This window comes from Emydura macquarii, unplaced genomic scaffold (genome assembly GCF_026122565.2).
Source record: "Emydura macquarii macquarii isolate MOO-44397 ecotype Brisbane River unplaced genomic scaffold, CSIRO-AGI_Emac_v2 contig_3671, whole genome shotgun sequence".
In the NCBI taxonomy this organism is placed as follows: Eukaryota; Metazoa; Chordata; order Testudines; family Chelidae; genus Emydura; species Emydura macquarii.
In genome coordinates this window covers 207,348-227,941 of record NW_027133808.1, presented here as the reverse complement: position 1 = coordinate 227,941, position 20,594 = coordinate 207,348, and the positions used below count along the sequence as shown (strand labels likewise).

The 20,594-nt window shown below is 39.2% G+C and overlaps 1 protein-coding gene across 1 annotated transcript in view; it reads left to right on the top strand.

Annotated features, from left to right (window-relative positions):
• Positions 1-1,176: 1,176 nt before the first annotated feature.
• LOC137145860 (unconventional myosin-XVI-like) overlaps positions 1,177-20,594 on the top strand; it is a 212,019-nt gene continuing 192,601 nt past the window's right edge. The window contains exon 1 of the mRNA XM_067536802.1: positions 1,177-1,613. Within this exon, the coding sequence (XP_067392903.1) occupies positions 1,586-1,613 (28 nt within the window). The 5' untranslated portion in view covers positions 1,177-1,585. The remainder of the gene's footprint in view (positions 1,614-20,594) is intronic.

Sequence of the window (20,594 nt, the reverse complement as noted above, 5' to 3'; positions counted from 1 at the left end):
GCTCAAGTGCAATAGCTAGCCATTAGTCAGGAACTGAGATTTCACCTAAGGGGTTTGCTAATTGATCACTGGATGTTTGAATATATAACAGTCCTCTCATATTAGAACTTTACAGGAGAGCTAATAAAATCTGAATTAGTAATCATTACTGATGAAGTGGACCTGCTGCTACTTTTACTTATCTGTTAAAAATGGTATGTGTGCATAAGGCCAGGTAACTATGTTTCAGGCAAACAGTAATTCTATTTGTGACTAACCAATCATATTGATTTTGCAATATGCTTGCTCAGTGAAATAGTAATGGTGGTTTATTGCACATAGGAAGCAAAAGTGTATTGTCCTCATCTTCATGTACCTTGATAATTTCCAAACATAATTTTCTTAAAATTGCTATTCAACTAGTTGACTAGTTTTGCTGCTACAGTATTCTCTAAGTAGTAGTAGCCAGATGCCCCCACATTTTGCTTGTAAAAGCAATGGTGGAGTCTGAGTGTTTATTTAAAATACAATGCAGGTCTGCCTTTTGTATGCCCTTAAACAACCATGGACATGCAAAATACATCAGTATGCATCAACATGTTATTCAGAGGTCAGAACTAAATATACAGATATTAACTTGCACTTAATGCAATTTATTGTATATTTATATCTGACTATATTTTCTTAGTCAGACATATTTTCTTATGTTAGAATTTTAATGGTTAAAATAATTATTAGAAAAAAATACATTTGTTATGAATTCATTATTTAAAGCTACAGTTCCTTTCTTCTGAATTCCAGTTCAGTCAGAAATAGTCCAACCATAATTACTGATTCAATTCTTTACAGTCTTCAGAGAAGTGGCAAAATAAGAGCAGGTTACAGAATACAAACACTAACATTTTAAATCTTATTTAAAACTAGTCCCCGGACAAACCCGGAAAGTCTGGAGGTGTCTGTGAGCTACGTCCTCATTTTCACCTTAGAACAAACTGACAATGATCTGTGTTGCTAAAAGGTTATTTTTGGTAACCTATATCAATTTCCTATTCACACAGCAACTGGTGGCAACTAAAAATAATCCCATTTGAACACCAGCTAAGAATCTGGTCACATTTGGTTCATAGACAACATGCACAAATAAGATTTAAGATCCCTTGTTCTGCTACTTCAGTCGAGCCCACTCATCAAGCTTAGTTTCATCAAGCTGCCGTTTGAAAGCTATTGAAAAGCCATTAGCTGACAGGACTGTGAGAGCCGCAGTGCAGCAGCACACCTCAGTGCTGGAAGAATGTGGCTGCAAGTGCACGCCAATTAAATTTTACTATTCCTGGGGACGTGGGATTAGAAGCTGTGTCAATCAAGTGTGCTACAATAGCACGTGCAATAGTCATGGTTCAAGACACACAGAGGTTTATCTTAATTCCAGCAGCTGGATGAGAATGACTTGGAAGCCTCTGCAAGATCTTGGAACAGAAGCTACATTAAATAATGTATTATGAAGTAAACTGGATACCTGAGGAAAGGCTCTAAATAATGCATTTCATAGGGACGACAGTTGTAGCAGAAGAGAAACCTGTAGGAAGACTACAGTCTGAGATGAAAAATGTCTCATTACCATTTTATCAAGTGCTGTAAGTAACAAAATGGTTATTTTGATTTTAAAATTGTCCCTTTATTTTATTTTCTGAGGTGTCTGTGTTTTCTGCCTATGCAAAAAGTATCAAGGCAGATACTGCATGATGTCAGTTTGATAGTCATGGAAGGGAGTTGTTCCTTTGCATGTGAATCTATGCAGGCAGTGTATAATGTTCTTCCTTTCTCTTGTGTACGGAGAACTTTGCTGTCTGACTCAGCTCTGATTCTAAAGCCCATATTAATAGCTTTTCAAACTTTTTTTAAATGTATTTATTTATTTATTTAAAAAGTCATTGAACAAAACACCCAAGGAAAGGAGACATCTCATATATAGGTCTGTGTTAAGGGTACCTTCAAGGACACAGGACCTGTCTCTGATATTCAACAGAATTAATAGCCATTATTAAAACTCTCTCATCATCTACTATACATCAATCCTCTATGTCCCTCACTAGAATTACATCTACAAAACGCAACCATTCTGTGGGATAGACTCAAAAAATAAACTTTTACCCATGAATCATGCATGCTGCAGGTCTAAAAGACTCTGATTCAGATCTAAGTGTATTGGATCAATGCAGAGCAAATTCTTACCAGCTTTTTCTGGTGTCTCTAACAAGGGTGTGCTTTTTTAATAGCTGCATATTTGATAGTATTTTATGAGCTGTCTAATTACTTTCCTTTAAAAAAAAATCCAATCTGTGAATGGAAATTGTAGGTGTCACAGCAGACTAAGAAATTATCATTTTAAGTTTTGTTCCAAACAACTACAATTGCTTTTCTATCTGTGGATTTGAAAACTTTAGACTTCTTCTCGTGTTAATGTCACTGTCTTGTAATGACAAATGGGATATTGTTGAAAGAGGTTTTCTCCTTGAATTATTGTCTTTGTTGACACAAGTGCACTGAAGGCCATTCCTGGAACTATTTTTAAAATAGTGTATTATTGTTAAGAACTGAAGAATGTTGTTCAGTGTTCTTGGTATGGAATTAAGGTACCTTGAAAGTATTTTTTGTAACCAGGAGAAATTAATATTAGGATCTCTTCTAATGTGGATTCAGGTGGCATTTGTGTGTATGGCCCCTGTTGAGTTACAAACTTAAATTCCCTGCACATCCACATGACCACAGATCACTTACTCTTTCTGTATAACTCTAATAAAGCATTCTAAGAATCAGTTTGTGGGTTTTGACATGGGGCTTAATAATGAGGATTTTGCAACATAACAAATTACTTGTAAGATGACAGAAGGGTCTTGTTTTTCTGCCTTTATTCACTGATATTACTTTACTAATGATATAGCTGTGGCTATAATCTGTAACGGAATTATTATCTACAATGAAATTTATGGTTTATATCTCTATGGAAGAGTTCTGAATGTAGACTTCTAGGTTCTGTAAATAGAAGAAAGCAAGGAAGACAATAGGGTTTTTTTTATAGAGGAAAGGAGGCAAATAATGGATTCTTGGAAGCTTCGGTGTACTGATTAGGGGGAGAAGAATGAAGGACTAGAAAATACAAGGGGGGAAATGCACAACAGTGCAGTTTTGAAAGTACTGTTTATTTTCTATTATTTTGAATGCCTAGTTGTGTTAATAAACTTTCTTACTAAATCCATATTTTACCACACAGAGTTTTGAATTTTCCTTCTAAATATTTGACTTTTGAAAGTGATGGGTGCTGCCTGGAGCCAGTCATGATGCCTTTGACTGCATCAGCTTCTCCACAGAGCTTTAGCCATGCACCTTCATCTCTGCCTGCAAATGGAGAGGAGGAGACAAATGTAATCACTCTGCGGCCTAATATCCCAAATGCTATTGCTGGTTTCCTCCTCCCCCCTCCCTTTTTTTTTGGACTGGGAGACAATTGGGAACAGAGCACAAGTATGGGCTTGGGGTAGATGAAAGGACAGGGTGGCAGCACTGGTGAGGCAAACATTTGCTGGTCCTAGGAAAGCATCCTAACCAATCAGTGGTTAAAATCTGACCTTTTACTCTGTGACTTGTGTTTTATCCATCATGCTGCTGGTTTCTGTAAGTGAGAGAGAACTAGACAGAACATGTTTGTACAGAGTGTCTGGGTGAGAGGGGGCAGAAAAATGGGGAAATGTTTAAAAAATGCAGCTACAGCAAAGCCAACACATTGCCAGCTGCTTGTGCTGTTTGTTTGGCTCTAGCATTTTGTTTGTAGTTTATATTTCTGAACTAAATGCCATAATCCTCTTGCAGACTGAAAGGTGGTAGAAAGAGAGGAGAAGGGCAACTGCTGTTCTGCTCTTACTGGACTGAAGTAGTAGCATTAGTGATTTTTTTTACTGGCTAATCTTACATTCTTTGAATGCACTGTTGTCATTGGGAAACTGTGAAAATGAGATGTACTGTACATGGTTTAATCCCAAACACGCACTAGATGGGACATTCACTCCACCACCTTATCGCTGCATTCTGCCCAGATTGTGCCTAGGGCTGCCAATGCTGATCCCTGCCACTGCAGTTACTGGCGCCTGATTGTTGCCTGCCATCATGCTGTTTTCAGCTTAACTATCGTGAGCCCCATAGGGTAGGGAGCACATAGTCAATACTTTAAATATAATTCACACAAGCGCCAACAAAAGCAAAATGAAAAAAAAACAAACCATACCCTAAGACCCATATCCAGCTCATACTGCCACTACTAGTGGCCTTCTCATTTTGTAGCCAAACACTTTGCCGCTTAGAGCTGTCACTGTTCCTCCTGACAGTTGCTGTACCATCTTCTCCTTGGCTATCAGCTAGTGTGAGCCACATTCTATCCCTGGTGGCGAGAACAGTATTACAATGGGAATACTACATGGCATCTCCCCTCTGCTGGATGTCATTCTTCTCTCATGCTCAATGGTCTGACATACAATTGTCCAAATTAATATAATTTTGCAAATTATGCAGCATCTAGCTGTTACCCTCTCTCAGATATCATATTTTGGACATAAATCTCATAATATACATTTAACTTTTTTTCCCAAATACCAGTGAAGTCAATGGAGCTATGTTGATTTACACCATCTAAGGATCTGGCCCAAATCAATATATGCAAATATTGGGACCATCAGATATGAATCTCATAACCTTAGTCACACCCTTACTGGAACATCACTGTTGTTCTAATCTTTGATCTCACCTAGGTGTGCATGTGCAGGAGAGAGAGAGACTTCCCTTCATTTTGAATCATGTCAGGAACTGTAAGAGAACACCTGATTCATTTTACTGGTGACTTAAATCAGGATCTGAACCCACCTTTCCAAAGGTGCAAAGTTAGTCCAGTAACCAGTAACTGCCTGTGACATCTAGCCTCCAGTTACCATATACTATCTGAAAAAGTAGAAACAAGCTTCAGCTGGAGAAAATTAATTACAATATAAAATATTTGGCCTTTAAATATGTAAAAAAAAAAAAAAAAAAATACACACAACTTTTCAACATATAAAAATATACAGTTAAGTTCCCAGCAGTGCAGACTAGAGTTAAAGCTAATATTTATTTTATTTGAGAAAGGAAACACCAAATTACGAGAGTTTAAGTAATTTTATTTATAGGACTTGACCAAAGCATTTTCTCCACTGGATCACAGGACATTTTAGAAAAAAAAACCATCGACATCTATATGAGAAAAGGCTGTGAATTGCTATAATGACTTCCATTTCATTTATTTTTACTGTGTTTTTCCTTAATTTTGTCATTCTTAACTTCACTGAACGAAAAGCATAATCACTGGGTTTTCTTTCTTTTTTTTGTTCCCGCTTCTTCTGCATTTTTTGTTTGCCTTGTTAATGACTAGCATATTTTTATGCACCTATCACTTAATATCTAAATAACAAAAATAACTATGATGGGTAAGGATTCTTCTATGTATATGATCAATAAGCATCCAAAAACATAAGGTCATATCCTACTCGTGGGGGAATTCTACATCAAAAAATTAAAAATTCTGTGAACAATATTTTAAAATTATGAAAAATTCTGAATATTTTATTTGTCAGAATAACACAATATAATTATGCTCCCTCTGTCAGATCTAGGTGGCTTGGGCTCTTGCTGTCAGCCCACTCTGTTAGCGGGAGCCCCAGTCTCCCGTGCCAGGCATGGGCAGGGCTGCTGGGGAAAATCACAAATCCTCCAGGAAAAAATAAATTCTGTGGGGAACATTAATTCTGTGCAAATTCTACATTGAGTGGTGGCACATCCAGCAGGAATACTATCTGGACCACACTGAAGTCAATAGCAAAACTCTCACTAATCTTAATGTGATCAGTATTTTACCCAGGCTATTTTGTTTTTCCATTACTCCTGGGTTGCAGAGGTGTGTGAACTTTAATATGTGAAGAGTGATTATTTGTGAGGGCAAATTACAAATAATTTGTAAAGTGCTGCAGTGGTGCAACTGAAGCGCTTAGTGAAGACATTAGCTACACTGATGGGAGAGCTTCTCCCCAAGAGGCAGTAACTATGTTGACTGGGGAAGCCCTCATCTCGACATGGTGCTATCTATACCAGAAGTTCGGTCAGTTATAATTGCATCGCTCTGAGCGATGTAGTTACATTGACATAAGTTTGTAGTGTACAATAGGGCTAACATTAATTATGGGTGCTGTTGTTGAGGAAATAAGGGCTTTATCAGAAAAGTGTCTTATATTTTGATCTCAACACATCAGTCTTAGACTCAGTGTAATCTCCTTTGCAAAGGAATTCCACAGCGGCTATCCTCACCAAGAATGCTCTCCTAGCCCTGGCACCTGACAGTGCAAACTTGTATGTCTCTAGCTGTATTGTACCTCTGGATCTTAGCCATGTTGGAAGGCTGTGGAAGGTGAGATGGTCTCTAAGAGAGCCTAATTCTTGTAGATTAGGTTGAGAGCTTTGAATTTGGCTCTGAAGTGAATGGGAAGCCAGTGCAGTTTCTGAAGCACAGGTGTTGGAGATGTTCCTGTCAGCTGTTATTACTTAGAAGGTGTGCTGCTACATGCTGCAATGTCAGCTTTTGTGTGTGTGTGTGTGTGATTCCATTCAGTAGAGTGAGTTGTAATGTCTTAATTTGAATAAAAAAGTGTGATTCATGATAGATTGATCTGAAAAGGCAGAGTGTGGCTTCCTGGTTAGTCTAAAATGGAAGAAGGCATTCCTAACGACCAATCTGTGTGTCCATGAGCAATGATAACCAAGGACTTCAGTCTGTGCTGACAATCTGTGATCTGATACCCTTGCTCATGGTGAGGTTAAATAATTGGCAAATTCTTCAGGATTTTTTCCCCTAATTCCTAGTAATGTGATTTCTTTTTCCAGGGTTGAGCCAGAGTCAATATTTCATTCATGTACTCTATTACATCTGATGTGCCACAAAAATGGCATGTTCTGCATTTTTATACCACTGATGGGGAAACTAGGCACGTGAAAATAAAATTACTTGCCCAAAGTCATACAGCTGGTCAATGGCAGAGCTGTGAATAGAAGCCAGGTCTCCTAGCTTTAAGCCTAGGGCATTATCCACTAGACCTCTCTTCAGTGTAGCCTACAATATCATTATGGTGTCAGCTAATTATAGTGCTGCAGCATATTTCCACAATAAAACAGCTAAGTAATGTATACAGTATACAATTTACTTTTCCTTATATATACTTGTGACAGTGTAACCCTTGGAATAAGGTTAGAAGTATTATTGAAATGAGATAGCTAGCAGGATTGAGAGAATCTGTCGGCTGCTGCTGCAAGAGGGAGAGGTGGAAGGTGATTCCTCTCCAGGACGGTCCAATAAGAAAATTAAGAGAGGTTCAGTTGTGTGTAGTTTTCCACCATGTGCGTGTCTGTAAAGGCACCAGAAAAGAAAGAAAAGACTCTGCTTCCATTTAAAAATAAGGCAAATTACTAGCCCTTATGGATGAAGAGGAAACTTGAAGATATGAACTTGAGAGCACCCTGAAGACTCAGAAACCAGGACACCAATAAAATGAATCCCAAAGTTGTTTTTTTTTTTTTTTAAATTCATTATTTTGTCGGATTTGACTCATGATGTTTGAATCTTCATCTTCACAATACTGGAGTAAACTATTAATTGCAAATTATTGGTTAGGTCTGCCCACCAATTATGGTGAGGGTTAGGAAGTTGAGGAAATACTGGCTGTTTGTTTTATATTTATTAAAAAAGCCTTTGGGTTCCCAGCTAATGCTCTGAGCATACCATAAATGAAAAACACAGAAAAGAGATAACAATACAACACAGAGGGCTTCTCATGCCACTTTGACAGCTAATGAAATGTAAGTTTATAAGAGGTGTAAAACAGTGGCTTAAAAGAGGGGAAAGCTTTCATCAGTACTAGCATTATGGTAGCATTAGGGGTATCTGATTGAACAAGGCAAGACCACATTGTGTTTAAATTCAACAGAGTCAAACACAAAAATTCCTTTCTCCCCTAGCCCTGGCTACTGGCAGCACTACACCCATTATCCACTTTCTCCCACTAACTCCAGCACTACTGCAACCCAACTAGGTGGAGGTATTTAGTGTTGCCAGTTCTCACAATTTTATTATGACTCTCACAACGTTAAATTATTTCTCCAGCTCTTGGATTTCTGTGACTGAAAGAATCTGAGCTTTCCTTCCCCCCTCCCCGCCCAGAGAGCATGTATGTGTATATAACACTCTCTGGCTACAATTGCAATACATTGCTTAGAAAAGCATTTGCAGATTATAAAGCGAAGATATTTATTACATTTTTATTAGGCTAAATACAGGATGGAGTAAACAGCAAGGGAAGCAATTTCCACTAGGTAAACATCTGAGGATCACAAGATTTCAGATTTCATACTGTAATAAGAATAGGTTCTATATATAACACTTGTCATGCGAACTACAATCCTCCCCAGAATATATTTCTATTCTATCATTGTCATTTTGTATTCTCATTGTAAAATATGTAATGTGAGTGAGGCATCAGCATTTTCTGTGAAAATACCATGTATTTTTAATATGCTTAAAACCCCATAAACCTTATATTTTTTGGTATTCAGGCTACTTATATCTTTTTTGCAGGGTAGTGATTCTGTAGACAGCAAAGAAATATGACTATCCAAAAGATAAAATGAAAGAAGATTGTAAAGGTCAAAGTAACATATTTTCTCACCATACTGCACAGCATGCATGAAACATTAAGATTCTGATTTCACATTTTTGAGACAAAGATTACTATTGCAAGAACAAAAAATGGCATAGCATATCTCCATGCTTCTGAATGTGAAATGGTACAAGCATAATCCATTTTCATTACAATGTTAAATCAAGTTTGGGATTTTATTTTTTGCATGCCTAAAATAAGGCACTGATCAATCCTGTTTTTCCCAAATCTGTCAACTGAAATCTATAAATGGGACTTCCCATTACACAGCAGATCCACCTTAAAACCAGAGGAGAATTAGCTATAAACTTAGAATGTGAACCATGGTATAAAAAAGTTTCTGTGGTGTGATCCAAATATGTAAGACAACTTATACAGTGAAAATGATTGTGTAGTGGTTCCAAAGAAAATAGCATTTGTGTCTATACTGAACTAGGCAGGTTTAGTTTGATCCATATAGCAGAGCCAGTGCGCTGCATCCCCATTTGGGCGTGGGGTGAGGGTGGCTATTGACCTGTGGCTGAATCGGCTCAGATGTCCTTAGTCCCCCGGCTGGGCCTATATGATACTCCTGAGCCTTCAGGTAGGACAAACAGACCCACCAACAGTCTAAGAGCTCAGGCACTCATGCAGGGCAGAACTGCAAACATAAGCCATCAAGCCTAAGGTGGGGAGGTTGCCACCCCAAGATTGGGGCTAGCAGCTGGGGGACCTGAGCCCAGCCTACTCCACCGGATCCCAGCCCAGGGCCCGAACAGTGCAGAGGGTCCCAACACTGGGGTCAGTGGGGATCCGACCACAACACACTGACAGTGCCAAACCCATTGGGTCATCCTCCTGGGCTACTTTCTACCTCATCCTCTCAGGTGGCGGTCTGGGTATCCCCAGAGTCTCCAGGACCCCCGGCTTGAGCAGCTCCCAATGACTCCTACCCCTCTTGGGCACCTTCCATCATCCAGGCTTATTCCTTGGTCTCGGTGTGGCTAACTCCTGCAGTTTGGAGATTCAGTGACTCCTGGGTTGGATCCGCAACTTGCATCCTACCCTTTCAGTGGTCAGCCCTTAGTGAGCTGCGGAACTCCCTTTTATACCTGGGTTCCAGTCAGAATATGCCCAACAGGATGGAGTTAACGTCTGCTGGGCCAGTGCAGGGCAAGTGCACCATGTCACAGTCAGAAACAAAATATATGGCCACCCTGATTGATGTTTTATGATTACACACATACCTATAAAAGAACCCTGTCAAAGTTGATAGCTTCCATATTTGGTCTTCCCTTAACGTGATATATGTATATATCACTTTATACATTTGGACTATTAGTGGGCATTTAAAATTGTATATTATGTGTTGTGAAGGGAAAAGGTTATCCCTAGACCAATTATTAGCTCAACAAGGAGGAGTTTGTGTAATGTTGAATCAAACCTGTTGTTTTATAAAAATGAATCAGGTCAAAATCAATATGGATGTACACAAAATTTGGAATGTCAGCAGATTTCTCCATGAATTTGCTAACCCTCCAATGCCACCGTCTGGCATTGATATCTCATGGTCATCCATCTGGAATGCTCTGACTTTTTGGTTACCAGACTTATCATGACTTAAAAAATTGTTTGTAGCTATAATAGTGTTTATGATGATGTTAATGTTTTGTTGTATGCAATGTTACTATTTATTATTTCAGCAAAAAAAGGTTCAAAACCCCTAGGAGACAAATGGTGCAAACATTAATACGGTATTGGTATATTGGCAAGGGCAATGAAGGAATATATCATGATTGTGTTCCTAGTAGTAGAATGAATAGGAACAAGGGGGGGACTGTGAAGGGAAAAGAAGATGGGGTCTCTGTTTCTGCTGAGAACTGATTTTTAGAAATGGCTGCAAAAGCCTGAGATTGAAAGTGCCTTTCTAGCAGAAGTTTAAATCTTAGAATGTTAAGGGTTAACAAGATAGTTATGGAACCTGGGCGCTAGCAGGGATGGAATGCAGAGAAAGACCTTGTAACTTAGATAAGGAAAGTTGGAATTTTCTTAGCTCAGTATTTTCTAGATAAGTAGTTTTTTTAGTATGTATGATCATGGAAACTGTGACGTATAAAAACTTGTTTGTGTGAGGCTATATAAGCTGTTAACATAAAATATTAAGTTGTCGCCCCTTACATTGAAGGGACCACCTTCTTTACGTAAAGAATAAACTTTGACTTTGCTAATCTGTTGTTTGGCTTATTCTGGAGCATCCGCTAGGCAACAGACATGTTAGTAAGGACCCCTGAGTTTGGGTTCTTCCACAATTTATATATATAATTTTAAATGCCCACTCTCCAATAGTCCAAATAACAAAATATTTCCCTCAAAAGAAAATTTGTTACTGTCTTAAAATTCCAGCTGCTTGGCGTGACAATGGAAAAGCCAGAATGTTTGATTGGTTGTGATTTGTAGATGTACATGTGCACATTGAGCCATCACATCCATGCTGTCTGCCAGTTCTATTCTTGCACGGTGGTAGGGGTCTAAATTTGACAGGACCCCTGCTCTCTAAGGTGATTCAAAGAGCTGGGAATTTGTTCAGTTTTGATCTCGTGCTGTCTTACAAGAATTGAACTGGCAGGAAATGTGGACGGGATGGCATAGCACAGGGTTTATTGTCGGGTTTCCCTAGCCGAGGGGCTTGGATGTGAGGATTTGTTCCATCCTCCTTTTGGAATGTGTGATTTTTCTACCATCAGAGATCACTTTTAAAACAGAAAATGTTGTTTTAGACAGAGGCTACATTTTGGGCTTGACAATCTTACTAGAGATCCTATTAATCAGTCTCTTTATGCAGTGTTACTTTGCACAAGATCTGAGCTTCAGATTATATTAATTTATTTGGCTTTTGACAGATAATGAATCTGAGGAACCATCTGATATTGGGAGCAGGATCAATTTTCTCTGCTATTATTTCTTTGGTAGCTTTGAGGAGTCATCTGTACATTGTCTATTTACTTGCACAATGAAGGTATCAGCACTTCACGGATGCCGTTGCTTGGTCTTTTTTCAATAAACCTTCCTCCCCATGAGGATCTTCAATCTTTTTTTTTGCTTCATCTTTTTCTCAGAGGGCTGATAGTTCACATAGTTATTGCTGTTATGTCCTGAATACCTGATGTATTGTTACATATCACTATGAATTGTCACATAGAGATCATCTGTGTGCATTGCAGAGAGGATCATTTCCTCTCATGCTGTTGAATCATATGCCCATTTGCACAACCACACATTTGGGAAGGTGTTTTTAAGCCATTTTTTGTACTTTCTATTATCAGGGCATCTGGAAGCCTGCCCAACCTCCTGATTTAAATTAGAGCATCTTAAGGTTACTATAATTTACACTCATTCATAAAAACCCATGGGTAGAGAGTAGAATTCTTCCTCTTGTTGAATGCCAAGTGGAGAATTCCCTTATGCCCCAGGGGCCAGCTCCACCTGAGGTATAGTGGCATTATAGGGTCACAGCAGATGAGAACCAGTTTAAAAGAATCTAGAGACTGAAAACTAGGAGATCACTTTGCCCAGCAACCCACCAGCCCATCATTTCCTAGTGTACCTTTATTAATATTTTTATCCAGTCTTCTTTTAAATGTGCCAAGCAAAGAGGCTTTCACCCCTTTCCATGAGAGATTATTCAATAGGCTAAGAAATCTCACTCCATAGAAGTTTTTTTTCCCCTCACACTCTGCTTCAAATTTCACTCCATTAAATTCAGCCCATTACTCCTAACTCTATTCCTTTTCGTTATGCTAAATGACTTCTCTCCTCCTTGCTGTTGACAGCCTTCAAATATCTGCTATGTCCCTCTTTAGCTAATGCTTACTGAAACTATACATATTTATTTTCATCTTTCTCCATAAATCAGTCCCAAAGGCCCCATAACTATTTGTGCTGTTCTTTTGAACTGCCTCCAGTTTGGTAAACTGCTGCCTAGAACTGAACACCATATTCCAGATAAATCTTAGACTCATAGACTTTAAGGTCAGAAGGTGCTATCGTGATCTTCTAGCCTGATTTCCTGCACCTTTCAGATCTCAGAATCTCACCCATCCACTCCTGTAACAGACTCCTAACCTCTGGATGAGTTGCTGAAGTCCTCAAATCAGGGTTTAAAAACTTCAAGTCAAGATGATCAGTTAGATTGATGATTAACTTAAATAACTCATCTCCTTCCCTTGTATTTATCCCTCTGATGTATTTATAGAGAGCAATCATATCTCCCCTCATCCTTCTTTTGGTTAGGCTAAACAAGCTAAGATCTTTCAGTCTCCTCTCATAGGATAGATTTTCTATTCTTTGGATCATCCTAATAGCTTTTCTCTGCATCTGTTCCAGTTTGAATTTATCTATCTTAAACATGGGAGATCAGAACTGCACATAATATTCCAGATGAGGTCACATCAGTGCCTTGTATAATGGCACTAATACTTCCCTGTCTCTACTAGAAATACCTCACCTGATGCATCCTAAGACTGCATTAGCCTTTTTCATGGCTGCATCACATTAGTGGCTCATAATCATCCTGTGATAAACCAATACGTGCAGGTCTTTCTTCTCCTCTGTCGCTTCCAACAGATGAGCCCCAGCTTATAGCAGAAATTCTTGTTATTAGTCCCTAAATGCACTATCTTGCACATTGCACTATTGAATTTCATACCATTTCTATTACTCAATTTTAAAGATCATCTAGATCTTCTTGTATGATATTCAGGTCCTCCTCTGTATTGGCAATACTTCCCCTCCTTTTGTGTCATTTACAGATCTTATTAGCACACTCCCACTTTTTGTGCCAAGGTCAGTAACAGAAATGTTAATTAAGACTGGTCCCAAAACCAATCCCTGAGGAACTCCACTAGTAACCTGACTCCAGCCTGACAGTTCACCCTTCATTATGATCCTCTATAGTCTCCCCTTTAACCAGTTACTTATCCACCTTTCAATTCTCATATTAACCCCCATCTTCTCCAATTTAACTAATAATTTCCCATGTGGAACTGTATCAAATGCCTTCTTGAAATCCAAGTAGATTAGATCTACTGCATTTCCTTTGTCTAAAAAAACCTTAATTATCTTCTGAAGAAGGATATTAGGTTGGTGTGGCACAATATACCTTTTGTAAAACTATGTTATATTTTATCCCAATTACCGTTCACTTCTATATCCTTAACTACTTTCTCTTTTAAAATTTGTTCCAATTCCTTGCATACAATTGAAGTCAAACTAGCAGACCTGTAGTTTCCCAGATCACTTTTTACCCTTTCTTAAAAATAGGAACTATATTAGCAGTTCTCCAGTCATAGGGTATGACTCCCAAGTTTACATATTTCTTTAAAATCCTTGCTAATGGACTTGCAATTTCATGTGCCAGTTCCTTTAATATTCTTGGATGGAGATTATCCAGGCCCCCCGATTTAGTCCCATTAAGCTGTTTGAGTTTGATTTCCCCGTCCGATGTGGTAATTTCTACCTCCATATCCTTGTTGCCATTAGCCACCCTGCAACTACCCCTAAGCTCTTCATTAGCCTCATTGAAAACTGAGGCAAAGTATTTGGTTGGGTGTTGGGCCATGCCTAGGTAATCTTTAATCTCCACCTCATCCTTAGTGCTTTGTGGTCTCACTTCTTCTTTCCTTATTTTCTTCTTATTTATATGACTATCAAACCTTTTACTATTGGTTTTAATTCCCTTTGTAAGGTCCAACTCTGCTTGGCTTTTGGCAATTCTCACTTTATCCATACACTTTCTAACCTCCTCCAAGAGGTAGTTTTCCTTACTGATCCCTCCCATCTTCCTCATCCAGCGAGGTCTGCAGCTCTTCCCTAGGATTTTTCCCCCTTGCTTGGGATGCAAGTTTCAGATAGTTTTTGCAACTTTGATTTAAAGTAATTCCATGCTTCCTCCATATTCAGATCCTTGAGTTGTTCAGTCCGTCCACTTCCCTAGCTAATTCCCTTCATTTTTTTAAGGTTAGCTCTTTTGAAATCAAGGATCCTTGTTGCAGATCTATTTTTGTTTATCCTTCCATTTTGTTTAAATTGAATCAACTCATGATTGACCTCTACAACCAGTTGTCCTATGAGGTCATCACTACTCACTAATACCAAATCTAAAATGGCATCACTTCTTGTTGGTTCAGTGACTATTGGGTAAAGAAATCTGTCAGCTATCACACACAGGAAAATTTGGGCCCTACTATTATTAGTAACACTTCTCCTCCAATCTATAGCTGGGAAGTTAAAATCTCCCATAATTCCCAGTAGTATTTATTTAATTAAAAACATTAAAGAGGCTTCCATCCATATCCAAATCCGATCCTGGTGGTCTGTAGCACACCCCAAGCATTATATCAGGGGAACCTGCAGTAGCTTTCTTCCTCAATGTGATTTTGGCCCAAACAGACTGTCTTACCCAGTACATTGATCAGGCCTGCATGTTAGAATTGTCACTGAATTTTTGCCTACGTCTACTGTTCTATTAACTAGACTTTTGCATTTATCCTGGTTTTACTTTGCAATAATCTCGCTAAAAGATTAGATTGTGTATAGAACCACAATCCATTTGACATAGGGTTTCCTTTCCTAGGTGCTTGCCAGTACTCATGTTCAGAATTAGGAACCACTGTTTTCCTTTTGCTTTTCACTGCCCTTATATAATGTATGATGCAGAACATCTTCTTTGTCTTCAACCACATGTACCTTATTTTGCTGCTTTCAGGCTTTTGTTAAAAAAAAAAAGTTTCTTTTTTTCCTCCTCCTTACATTTTCTGCAGCATTTTCCATGTGCTGGACATTTCTCTTCATTCCTACCATGCTTGCTGTCTCAATAGTGGCACCTGAGAAGCTTTATGATGAAGTGTCTCTGTGCTGGTTTTGAATTCTACTGTTTTTGTTTGTTCAGTTGTTTCTTTGCTAAGAAGCAGATACTGTTTCTGCCTCTTACTGGCCAGCATTTTCCCTTCTCAGTTCAACTTTTATAATTTCCTTACTTTAGTGTCAGTTCACTCAGCATCTTAGCATGGCAACAGCATTTGCGGTTCCCATCACGGTTCAGTCCTATATTAATTCATCCTTTAAAATTCCAAATTCACCCATAGCAGCCACCTATCTCAGTGTTTCAGCCTGGTTACTGATAAATGTTGAGTTCTGACTGTCTTGAGCCTGTGTTATAAACCATTCATATGTAACATTCTGAAATGCCTGGGAATATTTCTGCAATGCATGAGGGATCTGTTTCTGCATCTGACAGTGTGCATTACAAATGAATGTGTTAAGTCTTTTCCATTTACTGAATGCAAGGAAGTAATCTGTATACTCAGTTTAGTTACAACTTCATAGTTTTCCCAGTGTGAGCAACGGGAAGAAAAAAAAAAAAGGCCAGCTATATAACTTCCCAGCAGTCACGTTTTCCCCCTTCTTTCTTACCCTTTGAGATTTCTTACTGCAAGCCCAGGTCCTTTGTGCTTTCACTGGAAATTCAAGCTTTGAGCTTCTCAATTTTTACTTGCTGTTGATGTAATTAGTTTTCAGAGGTTTAAAACAGTAAAATCCATCCAGAGCTCCAAACCACCTTTCAGCAGAGGCTTTGAGAGTCACCGCAAACATTATGGAGCACAGTGCGCTAACCTAATAAGTTGCGTGTGTATAGTCCACTAGTTACCTCTTGGAATCCAGTTTACTCCTGTGACAGGGTGAACTTGCCCAAGAGTAACTAAAGAAAGCTGTAAAAGATGAAAACCTACCTCACAGAGCCAGGTCACTTTCTTTCTTCTAACATTTTTTTAAAACCAACATTTTGTAAAAATTGAGGAGAGAAATTACAGTGGTTGCACTGTAAATGCAGTTCCACGTGATCATTATTTTCTGATCAGATAACCTGAAGTTGTCACAACCAGGACACTGTGAAAGTCTTAGTATTTAATCATGAACATACTGTTCTTTTAAAAATTTTGTAACTCTTTTAGGCACAAACATTTTTTCCTTTGAGATCAGCTAGGTTTTTCTTTTTTATTAATTTTTCTCTGCCTGCCTGTCTGCTAGTGTGACCAGATAGCAAATGTGAGAAATTGGGATGGGGCAGGGGTGATAAGTTGCCTATCAGACAAAGCCCCTAATATTTGGAAATCTGGACATGCTATTGTCTATTGATATACCATGCTTGCCACTGGTATCTGAGTGCTGTAAATATGGATATAAATCCAGCAAGAAGGGATTGTGGTGTTTTTTGTCATCCAGATACCGGACCACTGGGAATTAGATTAATAACCATTAAATTCCCTTCATGTCAGTTAGCCGATAATTACTCCTAAATATATTTGTAAGAAAATTCCCTCCTCTCTGGGTGAAATATATTAACCTGGAGCACAGTTCTGTGCACCACTTCAATCTCACTGTTCGGAGAGAAGGGTGGAGACACAGGTGGAATGGCTATGTTGCAGGACCCTCACAGTCTTGCATGCTGTATTAGGCTATGTCTATACTGCACTTAAACCTGGTCACATTTGAACCCAAGCCCCCCTTCTGTCCACACACGCATTATTCTGACTTGGGCCAGCAAGTCGTCAGAACCTGGGTCCTAGGACCCTGCTGGGGTGCTAGGTTAGAGCCTGAGTCCTGCAGTGACTGGGGTCCAAACCCTGTCACTTTGCAGTGTGGATGCAGGTCAAGCTTCAGACCTGAGTCAAAAGGTTTGTGTAGTGAAGTGAGATCCAGGTCCAGCAGTTGTAAACTCAGGTTTACAATGCAGTGTGGACGCTCAAGCATGGGCTTGGAAATGCCAGTTACACAAACCAGGTCCTACAGACTTGGGTTTACAATGCAGTGTAGACATATCCTAAGAGGCTTCTGCATTTTTCCCAAATAGGCTAATTAGATCTGGGCTATTGGAGAGGTGCTTGGGGTACTACAGGATCCCTAATTTCATCAGTCCAGCCACCCAACGCCCCCTGCATGTGAGATCGGAAAGGCAACAGCTATAGTCTGAAAGAACACTGGCAGAGGGGGCTACATTATAGTCTTGCAGGTTGCCTGTGGACTGGAGAATTAATTCCGTCCTGCCTTGTCCCTTGCACACAGCTCAGGTACACAGGTTAGGTGCCGGGGGAGAGACAAATGGTCTAGTACCTCTTTATCCTGTCACTGGGCAACTATGGAATAGCTTTCTATTAGAAACTCCAGCGCCATCAAACAGCCCACGGTGCTTGTTTCCCTTTTGTGGAGGTTTTTGTATTTGCGGGAGGGAGCACTTGAGATTGATTATGCTCATTCAGAGAATCCAGGGTGTGCCCTTGTCTGATCTTCTAAAAGACTGTGCAAGAACAACTGCAGCAGAGTGCATGTGGAGACAGCAGCTTTCCAGTCACCAGATCAAGCAGTGTCAGCATGAGCAGATTGTGCCTATTAGTTTCCCATGCATTCACACTGTTTCCGGGCACTGCCCGCTGCGATAGGGCCTCCTATTTTAGGATATGAATCATGTGAAACAAGCAGTTTGAATCTAGACCTCCTCCTGTTTCCATATCGTACGTGTCTGTATATGTGCTTGTGCATATATATTGTAAAATATATATATATATACATGCACATGCATGCACACACATTCTCCTAGATAGAGAGAGAGAGAGAGAGATTCCCTTTGCACATATGTGAAATCCATATTTCATTACATTTAAGGCCAGTACATGATTATATTGTTGGGTTGGCTAATAGGCAGTTAACGATTCTTCCCTAGTACACACAAGATCCATATGTTTCAGAGCGTTACATGACATAACTTGTAAAGGGCAGGACAGAGCCCACCATTATATTTGGTTCTCTATTATTCAGATTGCCTTCTATCCCTACAAAGCTAGAACCCAAATGGTTGACTCGGTGATTTAAATATGTAATAATTTTTTATAAAATGTTGCAGTAGCATCATTAAATTGCTGATAGATAATAGAGTCTATTAGAGAGCATGTAGAGTTGATTAATAGTGTCTGATAAGTAACTATTTTCCCTGGTATTAAGCTGGAAATTGATTGCAGTTCCTGCTTACCAGTCTAGTCACATCAAAGGGCTTCTGAAGAACAGCATACAGGAATAGGGTTTTATAAGGGGCTGGTCGCTTGAACATGCTCAGTATTCCTCTTCAGCAAAGAGAAATGTGTTTAGCAGAAAATCAGGAAGCTTTATATATTAAGTCATTGAAGGGGCCTAACTTTGTAATTGCATCTACAAGAGCTCTGTAGAACCAAGGAGTCAGATCAGCTTCTTTACTGAGATACAATTTATTGCTCCGAAGACATGGCATTAATTGAATTCTTTGCATGAAGGTAAATAACGCTTATTTATAACTCCTTGTTTATCTGCTTTGAAAAAGGAATAAAGACATCTCTCTAAACTGAACACAATGCTGCTGATCTAACCAAAATACTTCTGCTGTTGAAGTGAGGTGAGTGATTAAGAGCAGTGTGCTTCAGCAAAAGCCTTACCGATATAACAGAATTGCTCTTGAAATTGTAATTTTTCCCTAGATTGACCAAAGGATTTTTAAATATAAGAATTTTGATACTGACTTTAACAGTGCAATTTGAGATGGATTTAAAGTAATCTTGCCTCTTCTGTTGCTAAGAAGCATTTTTTCATACTGAAAGGATATGAGGATGATGGATAATAACTTTTGATTTATAAAGAGGACACCTATAATCAAATGAATTATTTTACAGAGCAGGTGCTGTAACTTCAATTGGGCTGTTGCATACATATTACTCATTTCTCATGCAGCAGGTAAATTGACTTTAACTGCAGCAACAATGATAAATGAACTTTTAATAATTTCTTTTTGGTAACAGCAAATCACTGTTACAACAAATGCCTGCAGTGAAGAAACCAGGTATAGAAATAATATGCATTGCTGAAAAAGTGAGTTCATTGATCGTATGGCCAGAATCTGTTCTCTGACAAGGATCATCACCAATCTATGTTATCAAGGGGCCAGCTGCTGTGAATTAGCACAGTTCCATTGAATTAGAGGGAGCTACATTGATTTGCACCAGTTGCATACTTGATCCAGTACTTACTATGTCATTTATGGATTAGCCCATGATTTTCTCACATTCATCTTAAGTGTTTTGCTAGCCACATTTTGGGCATAGATGGATATTATATTCCCCAAAATTAATAGCACTATTGAAGTCTAGGTTTGATTAGTTGCTATTTTTTTAAATGAAAAGCTATTGTTGACAGTACATTGACGTTACAGGGGCTCGATCCCTTTGAAAATCAGGCCACTTTAATTTCAGTCAAGGGTTCTCCAACTGGGGGTCAGGACCCCTCAAGGAGTTTCAAGGTTATTATGGGAGATTGTGAGCTGCCAGCCCCTGAACATACCGTGCATGGCTAACCGCCGGAGCTGGGTGGCTGGAGAGCAGCGGCTGCTGACCGGGTGCTCTGAAGGCAGCATCGCCCCCAGCAGCGGCACTACGGGTGGCATGGGGTGGTGGGTGGCAGAGCATGGGGGGGGGGGGTCTTCATTTTTTTGGGGCGTCATCACAGCCTGAAATATTTTCAAAGGGGGTCCCAGAACAAAAAGTTTGAGAACCCCCAGTTTAGGTGCCTAGATATGGATTGAGGTGCCTAATTTTAGGCTCTCAAATTTGAAAATTCTGACCTATGTATTTTGGGTGAACCTGATAGGGACCCCTATACTGAAGTTGCCTAACATTTTCCATTGTACAGATTCTTGTGACCTTTTCTTTTAGAAGCATTCCTGCATCCACTGTTAGCAGCAGGTCTTGGAATGTAGCAGAGGGATATCCCCCAGGCAATGAA